At 53.4% G+C, this 19,754-nt stretch overlaps 1 protein-coding gene across 1 annotated transcript in view; it reads left to right on the top strand.

The window, feature by feature from the left end:
- Nucleotides 1-19,754, top strand: part of zbtb37 (zinc finger and BTB domain containing 37) — a 73,169-nt gene that overhangs the window by 18,796 nt on the left and 34,619 nt on the right. Inside the window, exons 2-3 of the mRNA XM_072511778.1 lie at nucleotides 8,439-8,542; nucleotides 10,463-11,339. Of these exons, the coding sequence (XP_072367879.1) occupies nucleotides 10,489-11,339 (851 nt within the window). The 5' untranslated portion in view covers nucleotides 8,439-8,542; nucleotides 10,463-10,488. The remainder of the gene's footprint in view (nucleotides 1-8,438; nucleotides 8,543-10,462; nucleotides 11,340-19,754) is intronic.

Genomic DNA, 19,754 nt, shown 5'->3' with positions numbered 1-19,754 from the left:
CTGAATACTGGCACGGGAGATCGACACGGTGTAGTTCTGAATACTGGCACGGGAGATCGACGCGGTGTAGTTCTGAATACTGGCACGGGAGGTCGACGCGGTGTAGTTCTGAATACTGGCACGGGAGGTCGACGCGGTGTAGTTCTGAATACTGGCACGGGAGATCGACACGGTGTAGTTCTGAATACTGGCACGGGAGATCGACACGGTGTAGTTCTGAATACTGGCACGGGAGATCGACGCGGTGTAGTTCTGAATACTGGCACGGGAGGTCAACACGGTGTAGTTCTGAATACTGGCACGGGAGGTCGACGCGGTGTAGTTCTGAATACTGGCACGGGAGATCGACACGGTGTAGTTCTGAATACTGGCACGGGAGATCGACGCGGTGTAGTTCTGAATACTGGCACGGGAGGTCAACACGGTGTAGTTCTGAATACTGGCACGGGAGGTCAACACGGTGTAGTTCTGAATACTGGCACGGGAGATCGACGCGGTGTAGTTCTGAATACTGGCAGGGGAGATCGACACGGTGTAGTTCTGAATACTGGCAGGGGAAATCGACACGGTGTAGTTCTGAATACTGGCACGGGAGGTCGACGCGGTGTAGTTCTGAATACTGGCACGGGAGATCGACGCGGTGTAGTTCTGAATACTGGCACGGGAGATCGACACGGTGTAGTTCTGAATACTGGCACGGGAGATCGACACGGTGTAGTTCTGAATACTGGCACGGGAGGTCGACGCGGTGTAGTTCTGAATACTGGCACGGGAGATCGACACGGTCTAGTTCTGAATACTGGCACGGGAGATCGACACGGTGTAGTTCTGAATATTGGCAGGGGAGATCGACACGGTGTAGTTCTGATACTGGCAGGGGAGGTTACGCGGTGTAGTTCTGAATACTGGCACGGGAGATCGACGCGGTGTAGTTCTGAATACTGGCACGGGAGATCGACACGGTGTAGTTCTGAATACTGGCACGGCAGATCGACACGGTCTAGTTCTGAATACTGGCACGGGAGATCGACACGGTGTAGTTCTGAATATTGGCAGGGGAAATCGACACGGTGTAGTTCTGAATACTGGCACGGGAGATCGACACGGTGTAGTTCTGAATACTGGCACGGGAGATCGACACGGTGTAGTTCTGAATACTGGCACGGGAGATCGACACGGTGTAGTTCTGAATACAGGCACGGGGAGGTCGACGCGGTGTAGTTCTGAATACTGGCACGGGAAATCGACGCGGTATAGTTCTGAATACTGGCACGGGAGATCGACGCGGTGTAGTTCTGAATATTGGCATGGGGAGGTCGACACGGTGTAGTTCTGAATATTGGCAGGGGAGGTCGACGCGGTGTAGTTCTGAATACTGGCAGGGGAGATCGACACGGTGTAGTTCTGAATACTGGCAGGGGAGATCGACACGGTGTAGTTCTGAATACTGGCAGGGGAGATCGACGCGGTGTAGTTCTGAATACTGGCAGGGGAGATCGACGCGGTGTAGTTCTGAATACTGGCAGGGGAGATCGACGCGGTGTAGTTCTGAATACTGGCAGGGGAGATCGACACGGTGTAGTTCTGAATACTGGCAGGGGAGATCGACGCGGTGTAGTTCTGAATACTGGCAGGGGAGATCGACGCGGTGTAGTTCTGAATACTGGCACAGGAGATCAACACGGTGCAGTTCTAAATACTGGCACGGGAGATTGACATGCTGTAGTCCTTTTTAAAAAAAATTAGAGTACCCAATTCATTTTTTTCAATTAAGTGGCAATTTAGCATATTCAATCCACCTGCCTTGCACAGCTTTGGGTTGTGGGGGCGAAACACACGCAAACACGGGGAGAATGTGCAAACTCCACATGGACAGTTAACCAGAGCCGGGATCAAACCTGGGACCCCAGCGCCGTGAGACTGCAGTGCTACCACTGCGCCACCGTGCCGCCTTTCGGTGTAGTTCTGAATACTGTGACGGGAGATCGACACGGTGTAGTTCTGAATAATGGCAGGGGAGATCGGCACTGTGTAGTTCTGAATATTGTCACGGAGGATCGGCACGGTGTGGTTCTGTATACGGGCAGGGGGGATTGACACGGTGTAGTTCTGTATAATCCCCACGGGTGATCGACACGGTGGAGAACCAGATAATCCCCGCATCAGATCGACACGGTGTAGTTCTGAATACTGGCGTGGGGTATCGACAGGTGTAGTTCTGAATACTGGCGTGGGGTAATCGACACAATGTAGTTCTGAATACTGGCATGGGGGATGACAGGTGTAGTTCTGAATACTGGCAGGAGTAATCGACATGGTGTAGTTATGAATGCTGGCAGGGGAGAGTGACACAGTGCAGTTCTGAATACTGGCAGTGTAGTTCTCAGTTCATTAAGAATTGTCTGTGGTTCGGGCACCAGGCCATTGCAGGATATGTTTGCCCATGTGAGTCTTTGCACACTATGGGGAAGTGATTCAGTGATGCACACAATTGGGCAGGGATTCAATAATGCACACTATGGGTAAGGGATTCAGCGGTGTACATTATGGGGAGGTGTTTCAGTGATGCCCACTATGGGGAAGGGATTCAGCGGTGTGCATTATGGGCAGTTGGGGAGGGGATTCAGTGCACACAATGGGAGATGGGGCGGAGATTCAGTGCAGACAATGGGAAGATGGGGTGGAGATTTTGTGATGCACACAATGGAGAGGGGATTCAGTACACAATGGGGAGTTGGGGTGGGGATTCGGTACACAATGGGGAGGGGATTCAGTGCACGCAAGGGGGAGATGGGGCGGGGATTCAGTGATGCACACAATGGGGAGATGGGGCGGGGATTCAGTGCAGACAATGGGGAGATGGGTTGGGGATTCAGTGATGCACATAATGGGGAGGGGATTCAGTTCTCACAAGGGGGAGATGGGGTGGGGATTCAGTGCACACAAGGGGGAGATGGGGTGGGGGTTCAGTACACAAGGGGGAGATGGGGTGGGGATTCAGTGCACACAAGGGGGAGTAGGGGTGGGGATTCAGTGATGCACACGATGTGGAGGGGATTCAGTACACAAGTGGGAGATGGGGTGGGGATTCAGTACACAAGGGGGAGATGGGGTGGGGATTCAGTGCACACAAGGGGGAGTAGGGGTGGGGATTCAGTGATGCACACGATGTGGAGGGGATTCAGTACACAAGTGGGAGATGGGGTGGGGATTCAGTACACGGGGAGATGGGGTGGGGATTCAGTGCACACAAGGGGGAGTAGGGGTGGGGATTCAGTGATGCACACGATGTGGAGGGGATTCAGTACACAAGTGGGAGATGGGGTAGGGATTCAGTACACGGGGAGATGGGGTGGGGATTCAGTGCACTGGGAGATGGGGTGGGGATTCAGTACACAATGGGGCGGGGATTCAGTACACACAATAGGGCGGGGATTCAGTGATGCACACAATGTGGAGGGGATTCAGTACTCAATGGGGACGGGATTCAGTACACAATGAGGAGGGGATTCAGTACACAAGTGGGAGATGGGGTGGGGATTCAGTACACGGGGGAGATGGGGTGGGGATTCAGTACACAATGGGGTGGGGATTCAGTGTACACAATGGGGTGGGGATTCAGTGTACACAATGGGGCGGGGATTCAGTACACAAGTGGGAGATGGGGTGGGGTTTCAGTACACAATGGGGAGGGGATTCAGTACACAATGGGGTGGGGATTCAGTACACAATGGGGTGGGGATTCAGTACACAATGGGGAGATGGGGCGGGGATTCAGTGATGCACACAATGGAGAGATGGGGCGGGGATTCAGTGATGCACACAATGGGGAGATGGGGCGGGGATTCAGTGCAGACAATGGGAAGATGGGGTGGGGATTCAGTGATGCACACAATGGAGAGGGGATTCACTGCACAATGGGGAGATGGGGTGGGGATTCAGTGATGCACACAATGGAGAGGGGATTCAGTGCACAATGGGGAGATGGGGTGGGGATTCAGTACACAATGGGGAGATGGGGTGGGGATTCAGTGATGTGCACAATGGGGAGATGGGGTGGGGATTCAGTACACTCAATGGGGAGATGGGGTGGGGATTCAGTACACACAATGGGGAGATGGGGTGTGGATTCAGTACACACAATGGGGAGATGGGGTGGGGATTCAGTGGTGCACACAATGGGGAGATGGGGTGGGGATTCAGCACACAATGGGGAGATGGGGTGGGGATTCAGTGATGCACACAATGGGAGATGGGGTGGGGATTCAGTACACACAATGGGGAGAGGATTCGGTGCACACAATGGGGAGATGGGGTGGGGATTCAGTACACACAATGGGGAGGTGGGGTGGGGATTCAGTGATGCACACAATGGGAGATGGGGTGGGTCTTCAGTGATGCACACATGGGGAGATGGGGTGGGGATTCAGTGATGCAAACAATGGGGAGATGGGGTGTGGATTCAGTGATGTGCACAAGGGGAGATGGGGTGGGGATTCAGTACACACAATGGGGAGATGGGGTGGGGATTCAGTGGTGCACACAATGGGGAGTTGGTGTGGGGATTCACTACACGCAATGGGGAGATGGGGTGGGGATTCAGTGGTGCACACAATGGGGAGATGGGGTGGGGATTCAGCACACAATGGGGAGATGGGGTGGGGATTCAGTACACACAATGGGGAGATGGGGTAGGGATTCACTACACGCAATGGGGAGATGGGTTGGGGATTCAGTGATGCGCACAATGGGGAGATGGGGTGGGGATTCAGTGGTGCACACAATGGGGAGATGGGATGGGGCTTCAGTACACAATAGGGAGATGGGGTGGGGATTCAGTGATGCACACGTGGGGAGATGGGGTGTGGATTCAGTACACACAATGGGGAGATGGGGTGGGGATTCAGTGGTGCACACAATGGGGAGATGGGGTGGGGATTCAGCACACAATGGGGAGATGGGGTGGGGATTCAGTACACACAATGGGGAGATGGGGTGGGGATTCAGTGATGCAAACAATGGGGAGATGGGGTGTGGAATCAGTGATGTGCACAATGGGGAGATGGGGTGGGGATTCAGTACACAATGGGGAGATGGGGTGGGGATTCAGTGGTGCACACAATGGGAAGATGGGGTGAGGATTCAGTGATGCACACAATGGGGAGATGAGGTGCGGATTCAGTACACACTGGGGAGATGGGGTGGGTCTTCAGTGATGCACACATGGGGAGATGGGGTGGGGATTCAGTGATGCAAACAATGGGGAGATGGGGTATGGATTCAGTGATGTGCACAATGGGGAGATGGGGTGGGGATTCAGTACACAATGGGGAGATGGGGTGGGGATTCAGTGGTGCACACAATGGGGAGATGGGGTGGGGCTTCAGTACACACAATCGGGAGATGGGGTGGGGATTCAGTGATGCACACAATGGGGAGATGGGGTGGGGATTCAGTGGTGCACACAGTGGGGAGATGGGGTGGGGATTCAGTGGTGCACACAGTGGGGAGATTGGGTGGGGATTCAGTACACAATGGGAGGTGGGGTGGGGATTCAGTGATGCACACGTGGGGAGATGGGGTGTGGATTCAGTACACACAATGGGGAGATGGGGTGGGGATTCAGTGATGCAAACAATGGGGAGATGGGGTGTGGAATCAGTGATGTGCACAATGGGGAGATGGGGTGGGGATTCAGTACACAATGGGGAGATGGGGTGGGGATTCAGTGGTGCACACAATGGGAAGATGGGGTGGGGATTCAGTGGTGCACACAATGGGGAGATGGGGTGGGGATTCAGCACAAAATGGGGAGATGGGGTGGGGATTCAGTACACACAATGGGGAGATGGGGTGGGGTATCAGTGATGCACACAATGAGGAGATGGGGTGGGGATTCAGTGATGCACGCAATGGGGAGATGGGGTGGGGATTCAGTGATGCACACAATGGGGAGATGGGGTGGGGATTCAGTACACAATGGGGAGATGGGGTGGGGATTCAGTACACAATGGGGAGATGGGGTTGTGATTCAGTGATGCACAGAACGGGGAGATGTGATGGGGATTCAGTACATACAATGGGGTGGGGATTCAGTACACACACTGGGAGATGGGGTGGGGATTCAGTGATGCACACAATGGGGAGATGGGGTGGGGATTCAGTACACACAATGGGGAAGGGATTCAGTACACAATGCGGAGATGGGGCAGGGATTCAGTACACAATGGGGAGGGGATTCAGTACACACAATGGGGAGATGGGGCGGGGATTCAGTACACACAATGGGGAGGGGATTCAGTACACACAATGGGGAGAATGGGGAGGGGATTCAGTACACAATGGGGAGGGGATTCAGTACACACAATGGGGAGATGGGGTGGGGATTCAGTGATGCAGACAATGGAGAGCTGGGGTGGGGATTCAGTGATGCGCACGATGGGATGTGGATTCAGTGATGCACACAATGGGGAGGGGATTCAGTGGTGCACACAATGGGGAGATGGGGTGGGGCTTCAGTACCCACAATGGGGAGATGGGGTGGGGATTCAGTGCAGACAATGGGGAGATGGGGTGGGTATCAGTGCACACAATGGGGAGATGGGATGGGGATTCAGTGCACACAATGGGGAGATGGGGTGGGGATTCAGTGCACACAATGGGGAGATAGGGTGGGGATTCAGTGATGCACACAATGGAGAGATGGGGTGGAGATTCAGTGCACACGATGGGGTGGGGATTCAGTGGTGCACACAATGGGGAGATCGGGTGGGGATTCAGTGATGCGCACAATGGGGAGATGGGGCGGGGATTCAGTACACACAATGGGGATATGGGGTGGGGATTCAGTGCACGCAATGGTGAGCGGATTCAGTACACACAATGGGGTGGGGATTCAGTGATGCATACAATGGGGAGGGGATTCAGTACACACAAGGGGGAGATGGGGAGGGGATTCAGTACACACTGGGGAGATGGGGTGGGGATTCAGTGATGAACACAATGGGGAGATGGGGCGGGGTTTCAGTACACACAATGGGGAGATGGGGTGGGGATTCAGTGCACGCAATGGGGAGGGGATTCAGTACACACAATGGGGTGGGGATTCAGTGATGCATACAATGGGGAGGGGATTCAGTACACACAAGGGGGAGATGGGGAGGGGATTCAGTACACACAGTGGGGAGATGGGGTGGGGATTCAGTGATGCACACTGGCGAGATGTGGAGATTCAGTGCACAATGGGGTGGGGATTCAGTGCACGCAATGGGGAAGGGATTCAGTATACGCAATGGGGTGGGGATTCAGTACTCACAATGGGATGGGGATTCAGTGATGCACACAATGGAGAGATGGGGTGGAGATTCAGTGCACAATGGGGTGGGGATTCAGTACACACAATGGTGAGGGGATTCAGTACACACAATGGGGAGATGGGGTGGGGATTCAGTGATGCACACTGGCGAGATGTGGAGATTCAGTGCACAATGGGGTGGGGATTCAGTGCACGCAATGGGGAAGGGATTCAGTACACGCAATGGGGTGGGGATTCAGTACTCACAATGGGATGGGGATTCAGTGATGCACACAATGGAGAGATGGGGTGGAGATTCAGTGCACAATGGGGTGGGGATTCAGTACACACAATGGTGAGGGGATTCAGTACACACAATGGGGAGTGGATTCAGTGCACACAAGGGGGAGATGGGGTGGGGATTCAGCACACAATAGGGAGGGGATTCAGTGATGCATACAATGGGGAGGGGATTCAGTACACACAAGGGGGAGATGGGGAGGGGATTCAGTACACACAGTGGGGAGATGGGGTGGGGATTCAGTGATGCACACAATGGCGAGATGGGGTGGAGATTCAGTGCACGCAATGGGGAGGGGATTCAGTACATGCAATGGGGTGGGGATTCAGTACTCACAATGGGGTGGGGATTCAGTGATGCACACAATGGAGAGATGGGGTGGAGATTCAGTGCACAATGGGGTGGGGATTCAGTACTCACAAGGGGGAGATGGGGTGGGGATTCAGTACACGCAATGGGGAGGGGATTCAGTGCACACAAGGGGGAGATGGGATGGGGATTCAGTACACAATGGGGAGGGGATTCAGCGCACACAAGGGGGAGGGGATTCAGCGCACACAAGGGGGAGGGGATTCAGTACACACAAGGGGGAGATGGGGTGGGGATTCAGTGGTGCACCTGATTGCCATGAAGATCCTGGTAATCTCAATCTGTTGTTTCCATATAATAAAGTTTAAAAATCTGCATCAAATGCAGAGATTTACAGAAAGATAAAGGAATCAAATCCTAATTCGGGAGTTTGAGGGACTCACAAAGGGTCAACTCTGCTTTGTGTTTTAGTAATCATTGAATTTTCTTGAGTTGTGTACACACTGACTCTTAAAATTGCCATCTTTTTTGTAGATTGTGACAACGTAATGGCTGTATTCGACAGGAGCATTGCGCTGGAGTGTTACATATTCTGCGATGCAGGAACCCAGTATTGTGACACAATTGCCTGGTAACCGGTGAGTTTGGCGTGTTGTGAGAAGATCGTATGGCTGTAAGCTGATTGTAGGACAGCAGGAAGCAGTCAAGGTTCCTTACTTAATTTGGTGATCTGCCCTCCAACTGTCACACACATTGCTCCTTCATTGTGTGATAGTGTCACGACATGGAGACCAATTGTAGTACCCCTACTACCACTCTCGCAGATCTCATTAGGTCCACTGCTGGCTATGAATAATAGCTGATCTGCCCTGGACTGGCCAATGTGCTCAGTGAGTTGTCACACCAAGGCTTCTGTCTGAATTCCACAGCAACCTTTACGCAATGATTGTTGTTGTAACAAAAGTGATTATAACTTTATAGTAAAATGGAATGCAGTGTTTGAAAGTGTGGTGAAAAGTGGACATTTGGAGTTTTAATGGTTTGGATTCATAAGGAAGTGGTGTTGGAAGGGGATCTGAGAGTAATGAGAGATACAAAGAAGGTGGAGCTTGGGATTAGAGAGGACAAATGAGGTACTAAAGCCCAGTGGTTGGCCATGGGTGGGAGATTGGTGGACAAAGGGAGCAAAAAGATGAAGATTAAAATCACAAAGGATGTAGAGTGCCAGTTAAGAGAGTGGATAATTCAGCAGTTATGGAGGGCAGCACGGTGGTGCAGTGGTTAGCATTGCTACCTATCGACACCGAGGTCCAGAGTTCGATCCCGGCCTCGGGTCACTTTCCGTGTGGAGTTTGCACATTCTCCCCATGTCTGCATGGGCCTCATCTCCACAACCCAAAGATGTGCAGGGTAAGTAGATTGGACCTGCTAAATTGCCCCTTAAATGGGAAAAAAAAAGGAATTGGGCACTTTCAATTCAAAAAATATCAGTAGTTAAGGCTGTGGATGGTAAACAAAGGAGTTAGAAGAGAAAGCAAGTGGAGGACAGTGAGGTGCACAAAGGTGGCATCAGAGGTAGAGGTTGTGGGCAATTTGAGACTGGGATCGAGTGCCTCGTGCATTGCTGACGCAGTTTGAGTAGTGTGGGTGGTGAAAAGTCAGTCTAGTTGGGCAGGCTTTGCTGATGACAGAATGCCACCAAGACCGTGATGCCAAGGAAGGCTGTGAATGACAAAGTCCTTGTTCACGAGTGAACAGATGTCATTGAAGACGGAAACGATTGTTTACCTGGCAGCATCAAAGAACGATGAGTAGGATGAGGAAGGAGAGGCTGTCCCAAGAGGTTACATCTGGACAGGTGTTTTGCATGGGGAGGAAAGGGACAGAGGACTTCACTTTTCATCTTTCTCCCCTTGCCCTGCAAACTCACCCATCATATTCCCCCTGATTGTAAGGAGTCTGGGACAAATGCCTCATCGTGCTCGTCAAGGATGCCCTGGTTGGCCTCAGCCTCTAGCTCCCTGAATCGGTCAGTCCCTCTGTCACAGGTCCCTTCGATCGCTCTCTTTGTTCCTTGGCCTTATATTCGAGCCTTGATCCATCGGGACCTCCCTACCCCTCGGTCAGACTCTGCCTCGCACCTCGCTGCCTCGGTCAGACTCCGCCTCGCTGCCTCGGTTAGACTCTCCCTCGCCCCCCGCTCCCTCGGACAGACTTTCCCTCGCACCCCACTCCCTCGGTCAGACTCTGCCTCGCACCTCGCTCCCTCTGTACGACTCTCCCTGGCGCCCTGCTCCCTTGGTCAGACTCTGCCTCGCACCCTGCTCCCTCGTTCAGAATCCCCTCGCACCCCTACACTTGGTGAGAGTTACCCTATACGTTTGTGTTCTCTGAAACTTGCTGTTTAGAACTTGAAAATGTTTTTAAGTGCAGTGCGGTGAGATTCGATTGGCTGGCTACCTCGTAATATTTTTCAACCAATGTAGATTATGGTTTGTCCAGGGTGCATGAGTCAGTGTGAGTAATTCTTTGGTAATATTGCTTCTTCTATCCTGTAGGAGCGTGTGAGTTGTATCCAAGAGCCATGGAGAAGGATGGCAGCATCCAGCTGGAGGTACCAGATTTCAGCAGCTCCGTGCTGGCGCAGCTCAACCAGCTGCGGATGCAAGGCCGGCTCTGTGACATCGTGGTTGACGTCCAGGGGAAATCGTTCCGGGCCCACAAGGCGGTGCTGGCTGCCAGTTCGCCCTACTTCCGTGACCACATGTCCTTGGGCGAGATGAGTGCCGTCTCCATCTCCGTCATCAAGAGCCCCGCAGTATTTGAACGCCTCCTTGCCTTCTGCTACACGGGCAAACTGTGCCTGCAGGTGGCCGACATCATCAGTTACCTGACGGCTGCCAGCTTCCTCCAGATGCAGTACATCATCGACAAGTGCACTCAGATCCTCGACGGCATTCACTTCCGCATTGACGTCTCGGAAGTGGAGGCAGGGCTCAATCAGGATGGCCCAAAACGTCCTGCCCAGTCCCGCATTGGTAGTGTTGCCACCCCTAATACCCGCCGCAGTCGGGCACCCTCTGGGTTCGGCCGCAGGAGCCCACTGCCAGACGAGCTAGGGAGCAGCGCTGGCGACGAGAGGCTGGTGAGAATTGACCGGGTGGGCCAGTGGTATGTGGAGACAGGAGTCAGCGGTGATCGCAGCCCAGAGGCCATCCGGCAGATTGGTGGTATGCGGATCAAGACAGAGACTCCGGACGAATGGATCATGTCGGAGAACCAACCATCTGGGGAGGATGGCAGCAGTGCAGAGGAAGTAACAGCCATGGTGATTGACAGCGCTGGGCACAGCTCTCTGGTCCAGGAGGCTTATCCCAACACCGCTTCGAGTGGCAAGATCTCGAGACCCTCCAGCAGCTTCAGTGAGATAGACAGGTACAGAGAGCAGGAAAGCTGCCTTATAAGTGTGCTGACGGATAGGGGAGCCATGTCCGTGCTGACAGACGAGGGGATCAGTATCTGCGCTGACAAACTGGGGGTGGTGTGGGGGGGGGACTGCGTCTGCACTGACAGATTGGGGGGGGGGCACTGAGTCTGCGCTTATAGACTTGGAGGAGGGGGGTACTGAGTCTGCGCTGACAGACTGGGGGAGACTGAGTCTGCGCTGACAGACTGTGAGGGGACTGCGTCTGTGCCGACAGACGGGGACTGCGTCTGTGCCGACAGACGGGGGACTGCGTCTGTGCCGACAGACGGGGGACTGCGTCTGTGCCGACAGACGGGGTCTGCGTCTGTGCCGACAGACGGGGGACTGCGTCTGTGCCGACAGACGGGGGACTGCGTCTGTGCCGACAGACGGGGGACTGCGTCTGTGCCGACAGACGGGGGACTGCGTCTGTGCCGACAGACGGGGGACTGCGTCTGTGCCGGCAGACGGGGGACTGCGTCTGTGCCGGCAGACGGGGGACTGCGTCTGTGCCGGCAGACGGGGGACTGCGTCTGTGCCGGCAGACGGGGGACTGCGTCTGTGCCGGCAGACGGGGGACTGCGTCTGTGCCGGCAGACGGGGGACTGCGTCTGTGCCGGCAGACGGGGGACTGCGTCTGTGCCGGCAGACGGGGGACTGCGTCTGTGCCGGCAGACGGGGGACTGCGTCTGTGCCGGCAGACGGGGGACTGTATCTGTGCCGACAGACGGGTGGGGGCTGCGTCTGCGCTGTCTTAGACTGGGGGTTGGGATTGTGCTGACAGATGGGAGGAGAGCTGGGATTGTGCTGACCGACGGGGCGGGGTGGGGCATGCTTGGAATGTGCTGACAGACTGGGGGATCTGGGATTGTGCTGACAGACTGGGGGCTGCTGGAATTGTGCTGACAGATTGGGGGATCTGGGATTGTGCTGACAGACTGGGGGCTGCTGGGATTGTGCTGACAGACGGGGGCTGCTGGGATTGTGCTGACAGACGGGGGGGAGCTGGGTTTGTGCTGACAGACGGGGGCTGCTGGGATTGTGCTGACAGACTGGGGGATCTGGGATTGTGCTGACAGACTGGGGGATCTGGGATTGTGCTGACAGACTGGGGGCTGCTGGGATTGTGCTGACAGACTGGGGGCTGCTGGGATTGTGCTGACAGACGGGGGCTGCTGGGATTGTGCTGACAGACGGGGGGGAGCTGGGTTTGTGCTGACAGACAGGGGCTGCTGGGATTGTGCTGACAGACTGGGGGATCTGGGATTGTGCTGACAGACTGGGGGATCTGGGATTGTGCTGACAGACTGGGGGCTGCTGGGATTGTGCTGACAGACTGGGGGCTGCTGGGATTGTGCTGACAGACTGGGGGATCTGGGATTGTGCTGACAGACTGGGGGCTGCTGGGATTGTGCTGACAGACGGGGGGAGCTGGGTTTGTGCTGACAGACGGGGGCTGCTGGGATTGTGCTGACAGATGGGGGCTGCTGGGATTGTGCTGACAGACGGGGGCTGCTGGGATTGTGCTGACAGACGGGGGCTGCTGGGATTGTGCTGACAGACGGGGGCTGCTGGGATTGTGCTGACAGACGGGGGAGCTGGGAGGGAGCTAGGGTTGTGCTGACGGGGGTGGGGGGGGGTTTGCTGGAGGCTGGGATTGTGTTGACGGGGGGGGGGGGGAAGCTGGGATTGTGCTGACAGACGGAATTGGGATTATGCTGACATGGGGGGGAAGCGGGATTGTGCTAACAGACGGGGGACTGCGCCGACAGACGGGCGGGGGCTGTGTCAACGCTGACAGGTGAGGGTTTGGGATTGTGCTGACAGACGGGGGGATCTGGGATTGTTCTAACAGACGGGGGGATCTGGGATTATCATAGAATCATAGAAGTTTACAGCATGGAAACAGGCCCTTCGGCCCAACCAGTCCATGTCGCCCAGTTTTTACCATTAAGCTAGTCCCAGTTGCCCGCACTTGGCCCATAACCCTCTATACCCATCTTACCCATGTAACTATCTAAATGCTTTTTAAAAGACACAATTGTACCCGCCTCTACTACTACCTCTGGCAGCACATTTCAGACACTCTCTACCCTCTGAGTGAAGAAATTGCCCCTCTGGGCCCTTCTGAATCTCTCCCCTCTCACCTTAAACCTATGCCCTCTAGTTTTAGACTCCCCTACCTTTGGGAAAAGATGTTGACTATCTACCTTATCTATGCCCCTCATTATTTTATAGACCTCTATAAGATCACCCCTAAGCCTCCTACGCTCCAGGGAAAAAAGTCCCAGTCTATCCAGCCTCTCCTTATAACTCAAACCATCAAGTCCCGGTAACATCCTAGTAAATCTTTTCTGCACTCTTTCTAGTTTAATAATATCCTTTCTATAATAGGGTGACCAGAACTGCACACAGTATTCCAAGTGTGGCCGTACCAATGTCTTGTACAACTTCAACAAGACGTCCCAACTCCTGTATTCAATGTTCTGACCAATGAAACCAAGCATGCCGAATGCCTTCTTCACCACCCTGTCCACCTGCGACTCCACCTTCAAGGAGCTATGAACCTGTACTCCTAGATCTCTTTGTTCTATAACTCTCCCCAACGCCATACCATTAACTGAGTAGGTCCTGGCCTGATTCGATCTGCCAAAATGCATCACCTCACATTTATCTAAATTAAACTCCATTGTGCTGACAGACGGAGGGATCTGGGATTGTGCTGACAGACGGAGGGGGATCTGGGATTGTGCTGACAGACGGAGGGGGATCTGGGATTGTGCTGACAGACGGAGGGGGATCTGGGATTGTGCTGACAGACGGGGGAGAGATATGGATTGTGCTGACAGACAGGGGTCCTGGGGGCTGGGAGTGTCCTGACAGACGGGATCTGGGATTGTGTTGACAGACGGGGGGGATCTGGGATTGTGCTGACTGACGGGATCTGGGATTGTGCTGACTGACGGGATCAGGGATTGTTGACAGATGGGGGATCTGGGATTGTGCTGACTACAGGGAGCTGGGGTTGTGCTGACTGACGGGATCAGGGATTGTTGACAGATGGGGGATCTGGGATTGTGCTGGCTGACAGGGAGCTGGGATTGTGCTGGCTGACAGGGAGCTGGGATTGTGCTGACTACAGGGAGCTGGGATTGTGCTGGCTGACAGGGAGCTGGGATTGTGCTGACTACAGGGAGCTGGGATTGTGCTGGCTGACAGGGAGCTGGGATTGTGCTGGCTGACAGGGAGCTGGGATTGTGCTGACTACAGGGAGCTGGGATTGTGCTGGCTGACAGGGAGCTGGGATTGTGCTGACAGACAGGGGGGATCTGGGATTGTGCTGACGACAGGGAGCTGGGATTGTGCTGGCTGACAGGGAGCTGGGATTGTGCTGACAGACAGGGGGGATCTGGGATTGTGCTGACAGACAGGGGGGATCTGGGATTGTGCTGACAGACCGGGGGGGGGGGGGGGGGGGGGGGGGGGGGTGATGGGATGGGATTTGGCATTGTCCTGACAGACGGGGGATCTGGGATTGTGCTGACTACAGGGAGCTGGGATTGTGCTGGCTGACAGGGAGCTGGGATTGTGCTGACTACAGGGAGCTGGGATTGTGCTGGCTGACAGGGAGCTGGGATTGTGCTGGCTGACAGGGAGCTGGGATTGTGCTGACTACAGGGAGCTGGGATTGTGCTGGCTGACAGGGAGCTGGGATTGTGCTGACAGACAGGGGGGATCTGGGATTGTGCTGACGACAGGGAGCTGGGATTGTGCTGGCTGACAGGGAGCTGGGATTGTGCTGACAGACAGGGGGGATCTGGGATTGTGCTGACTACAGGGAGCTGGGATTGTGCTGGCTGACAGGGAGCTGGGGTTGTCCTGACAGACGGGGGATCTGGGATTGTGCTGACTACAGGGAGCTGGGATTGTGCTGCCTAACAGGGAGCTGGGATTGTGCTGACGCTTTCAGGAATGCTTCACATCCATTTGAAATACTACGAACAGGCTATGGCCATTCAGCCCCTTAAACCTATTCTGTATTCCACTTCACTAACTTTCAGAGCACTGCCCCTTCCTCAGATGAATGTTGTGTTGGCAGATGGGGGGATCTTTGATTGTGCTGGGGGTGGGTGGGAAGAGCTGAGGACCATTCACCTGAGGAAGGAGCAGTGCTCCGAAAGCTAATGATTCAAAACAAACCTGTTGGACTTTAACCTAGTGTTGCAAGATTTCTTACTGTGCTCACCGCAGTCCAACGCCAGCATCGCCACATCATGTATTCTACTTGGATCATGGTTGATCTGTATCCTAAGCCCAGCCATACTCTGAAAACTTCTCATCAAAACCCTATCAATTTCAGTTTTGAAATTTCCACTTGATCCTCTTCTTAGTGATCAAGAAGGCATACAGCATGCTTGACTTCATCGGACGGGGTATTGAGTACAAGAGTCGGCAGGTCATGTTACAGTTGTACAGGACTTTGGTTAGGCCACATTTAGAATACTGCGTGCAGTTCTGGTCGCCACATTACCAAAAGGATGTGGATGCTTTAGAGAGGGTGCAGAGGAGGTTCACCAGGGTGTTGCCTGGTATGGAGGGTGCTAGCTATGAAGAAAGGTTGAGTAGATTAGGATTGTTTTCGTTGGAAAAACGGAGGTTATGGGGGGGCCTGATTGAGGTCTACAAAATTATGAGAGGTATGGACAGGGTGTTTAGCAACAAGCTTTTTCCAAGAGTGGGGGTGTCAATTACAAGGGGTCACGTTTTCAAGGTGAGAGGGGGAAAGTTTAAGGGAGATGTGCGTGGAAAGTTTTTTTACGCAGAGGGTAGTGGGTGCCTGGAATGCTTTGCCAGCGGAGGTGGTAGAGGCGGGCACGATAGCATCATTTAAAATGTATCTAGACAGATATATGAATGGGCGGGGAACAGAGGGAAGTAGAACCTTGGAAAATAGGCAACAGGTTTAGATACAGGATCTGGATCGGCGCAGGCTGGGAGGGCCGAAGGGCCTGTTCCTGTGCTGTAATTTTCTTTGTTCTTTGTTCTTCTTAGCTATTATTTTGGAGGAGAGTGAGTTCCAGATTTCCATCTGAAATCCTCTTTAGACATCCATTGTTCAGGTGCTCTAACATTGCTCCTGACCAGCCTCACTTAAATTTTTAGCATTTGCCTTCTTGTTCTACGGCCTCCTGCCAGAAGAAATAGTTTCTTTCGACTTTAAACATCTTTTACACTGTGATTGGGTCACCCCTCATTCCTGTAAACTATTCTCCCATCGTGGCCATTGTTGTAAATGCTTCCTGCCTTTGAAGCTCCAGTCAGAACTCCTGGGGGATGGGAGTTTGATTTCTCATGGTTAGCTGCAAGCCCAAACTTTTTTGTGCATTCCAAACAAAAGCTTCCTAATTCCACCATGAACAATGAGATTTGTGTTGCATAGCCATTTCCAAATCTCAAATCCTCCCCTTCCCCAGAGGTGCCTGTGCTCACCGAGCTACATTGCCACCCTACGTTAAAATCTACGCCCTTCTGCTCAAATTCCCCCACGGCCGTGTACCTTTTCAGATCTCTAACCTCCTCCAATCATCTTTATTGAGCAACTTGATTTCATAGGCTCCACCATGGGCTGCTGTACCTCCAGCTGCCAAGACCCAAACTCTAACATTTACTCCCTAAAACCCTCTCTCCTCAATTTTCTTTTGAATTGCTGCTTAAAACCCAACTCTTTGGCCAAGCTATCCTAGCATCTTGTGTTGCTTGGTGCCAGATCTTATTAGATAGTGCTACTCACCGTTGGCTATTTTACTACAATAAAGGGCACTGTATAAATACCAATTGCTATTGCACTTCATCTTCACTCTCCAATCTTTTTTTAAAATTTAGAATACCCAATGCATTTTTTTTTCCAATTAAGGGGCAATATAGCGTGGCCAATCCACCTACCCTGCACATCTTTGGGTTGTGGGGGCGAAACCCACGCAAACATGGGAAGAATGTGCAAACTCCACACGGACAGTGACCCACAACCGGGATCGAACCTGGGACCTCGACGATGTGAGGCAGCAATGCTAACCACTGTGCCACCATGCCGCCCCCCACTCCCCAATCTTGCATAAAATTACAAGGAGATATTGACCGACTAGGTGAATGGGCAAATTTGTGGTAGATGGAATTCAATGTAAGCAAATGTGAGGTTATCCACTTTGGACCAAAAAAGAATATAGCAGAGTACTTTCTAAATGGAAATGGGTTAGTTACAATGGATGTCTAAAGCGGGTTCAGGTGCATAGGTCCTTAAAATGCCACAGGCAAGTGGAGAAAATAATCAAAAAGGCTAATGGAATTCTGGCCTTAATACCTAGAGGATTGGAATATATATTTTTTAAAAATATTTTTATTAAGGTTTTTTAACAACACAATTTTTTCCCCTTACAAACAATCCCCCTCTCTCTCTCTCTCCCCCCCCCCCCCTCCCCCGGGTAACAAAATAACGCAAATTCTCCCTGAGCAAGATATATACATGGCAAGATGGTATATTTACATAGCTTTATACACTGGCTCTTGGCCGCGCGTACCGTTTCCCCCCACCCTCCATGCAATCTCCCGCTCGTCCATCCCCTCAAACAGTCTCTCGTTTTCCCCCCCCAGGGTTGTTGCTGCTGCTGATCGACCTTCTTCTAACGCTCCGCGAGATATTCTAGGAACGGTTGCCACCGCCTGTAAAACCCCTGTGCAGACCCTCTCAAAGCAAACTTGATTCTCTCCAATTTTATGAACCCCGCCATGTCGTTTATCCAGGCCTCCAGGCTAGGGGGCTTCGCCTCCTTCCACAATAGCAAGACCCTTCGCCGGGCTACTAGGGACGCAAAGGCCAGAATTCTGGCCTCTTTCGCCTCCTGCACTCCCGGCTCATCCACTACTCCAAATATTGCTAGCCCCCAGCTTGGCTTGACCCGGACTTTCACCACCTGGGATATTACTCCCGCCACTCCTCTCCAGAACCCCTCCAATGCCGGGCATGACCAAAACATATGGACATGGTTCGCTGAGCTCCCTGAACATCTTTCACACCTATCCTCTACCCCAAAGAACCTACTCAGCCTCGCCCTCGTCAAATGCGCTCTGTGAACCACCTTAAATTGTATCAGACTGAGCCTGGCACACGAGGAGGTATTAACCCTACCCAGGGCGTCGGCCCATAGCCCTTCCTCAATCTCCTCCCCCAGCTCCTCCTCCCATTTACCTTTCAGTTCTTCTACTAGCGCTTCCCCCTCTTCTTTCATCTCTTGGTATATTTCCGACACCCTGCTCTCCCCGACCCATACCCCCGAGATCACCCTATCTTGAACTTCTTGTGCCGGGAGCAACGGAAATTCCCTCACCTGTTGCCTCACAAAAGCCCTCACCTGCATTTCCCGGGGGTATATCAAATTTCTCCTCCTGTGCCCCTAGGCTCGCAAATGTCCTGTCAATGAACAGGTACCCCATTCTTCTTATCCCCGCCCGATGCCAGCCTTGGAACCCCCCGTCCATCTTCCCCGGGATAAACCGGTGGTTACCCCTGATCGGGGACCACACCGATGCTCCCATTGCACCCCTGTGTCTTCTTCACTGGCCCCAGATCTTTAGTGTTGCCGCCACCACCGGGCTTGTGGTGTATTTTGTCGGCGAGAGCAGCAGCGGTGCCGTTACCAACGCCCCCAGGCTCGTTCCTTTACAGGACGCCATCTCCATCCTCTTCCATGCCGCCCCCTCTCCCTCCATAACCCACTTACGGATCATCGCCACATTTGCTGCCCAGTAGTAACTCTCTAGGTTTGGCAAAGCCAACCCTCCTCGGTCTGTTGCATTCCAAGAACCCTCTCCTAACCCTCGGGGTCTTATTTGCCCACACATACCCCATGATACTCCTACCTACTCTCTTGAAAAAGCCCTTGGTGATCACAATGGGGAGGCACTGAAACACGAACAAAAACCTCGGAAGGACCACCATTTTGACCGACTGCACCCTACCCGCCAACGAGAGCGGGAGCATGTCCCATCTTTTAAAATCCTCCTCCATTTGCTCCACCACCCTCGTCAAATTCAGTTTATGTAGGGCCTCCCAACTTCTGGCTATCTGGATCCCCAGATACCGAAAACTCCTCTCCGCCCTCCTCAGCGGTAGGTCCCCTATCCCTCTTTCTTGGTCCCCTGCCTGTAATACAAAAAGCTCACTCTTCTCTACATTAAACTTGTAGCCCGAGAACTCTCCAAACTCCTTCAGAGTCTGCATGACCTCCACCATCCCCTCCATTGGGTCCGCAACGTATAGCAGCAGGTCATCCGCATATAGCGAGACCCGATGCTCCTCTCCCCCGCGGACTATCCCCCTCCATTTCTGA

Source organism: Scyliorhinus torazame, chromosome 7 (assembly GCF_047496885.1).
Source record: "Scyliorhinus torazame isolate Kashiwa2021f chromosome 7, sScyTor2.1, whole genome shotgun sequence".
Lineage (NCBI taxonomy): Eukaryota > Metazoa > Chordata > Chondrichthyes > Carcharhiniformes > Scyliorhinidae > Scyliorhinus > Scyliorhinus torazame.
Note: the sequence above shows the minus strand (reverse complement) of the source record. Positions and strands in the feature narration are given on the sequence as shown.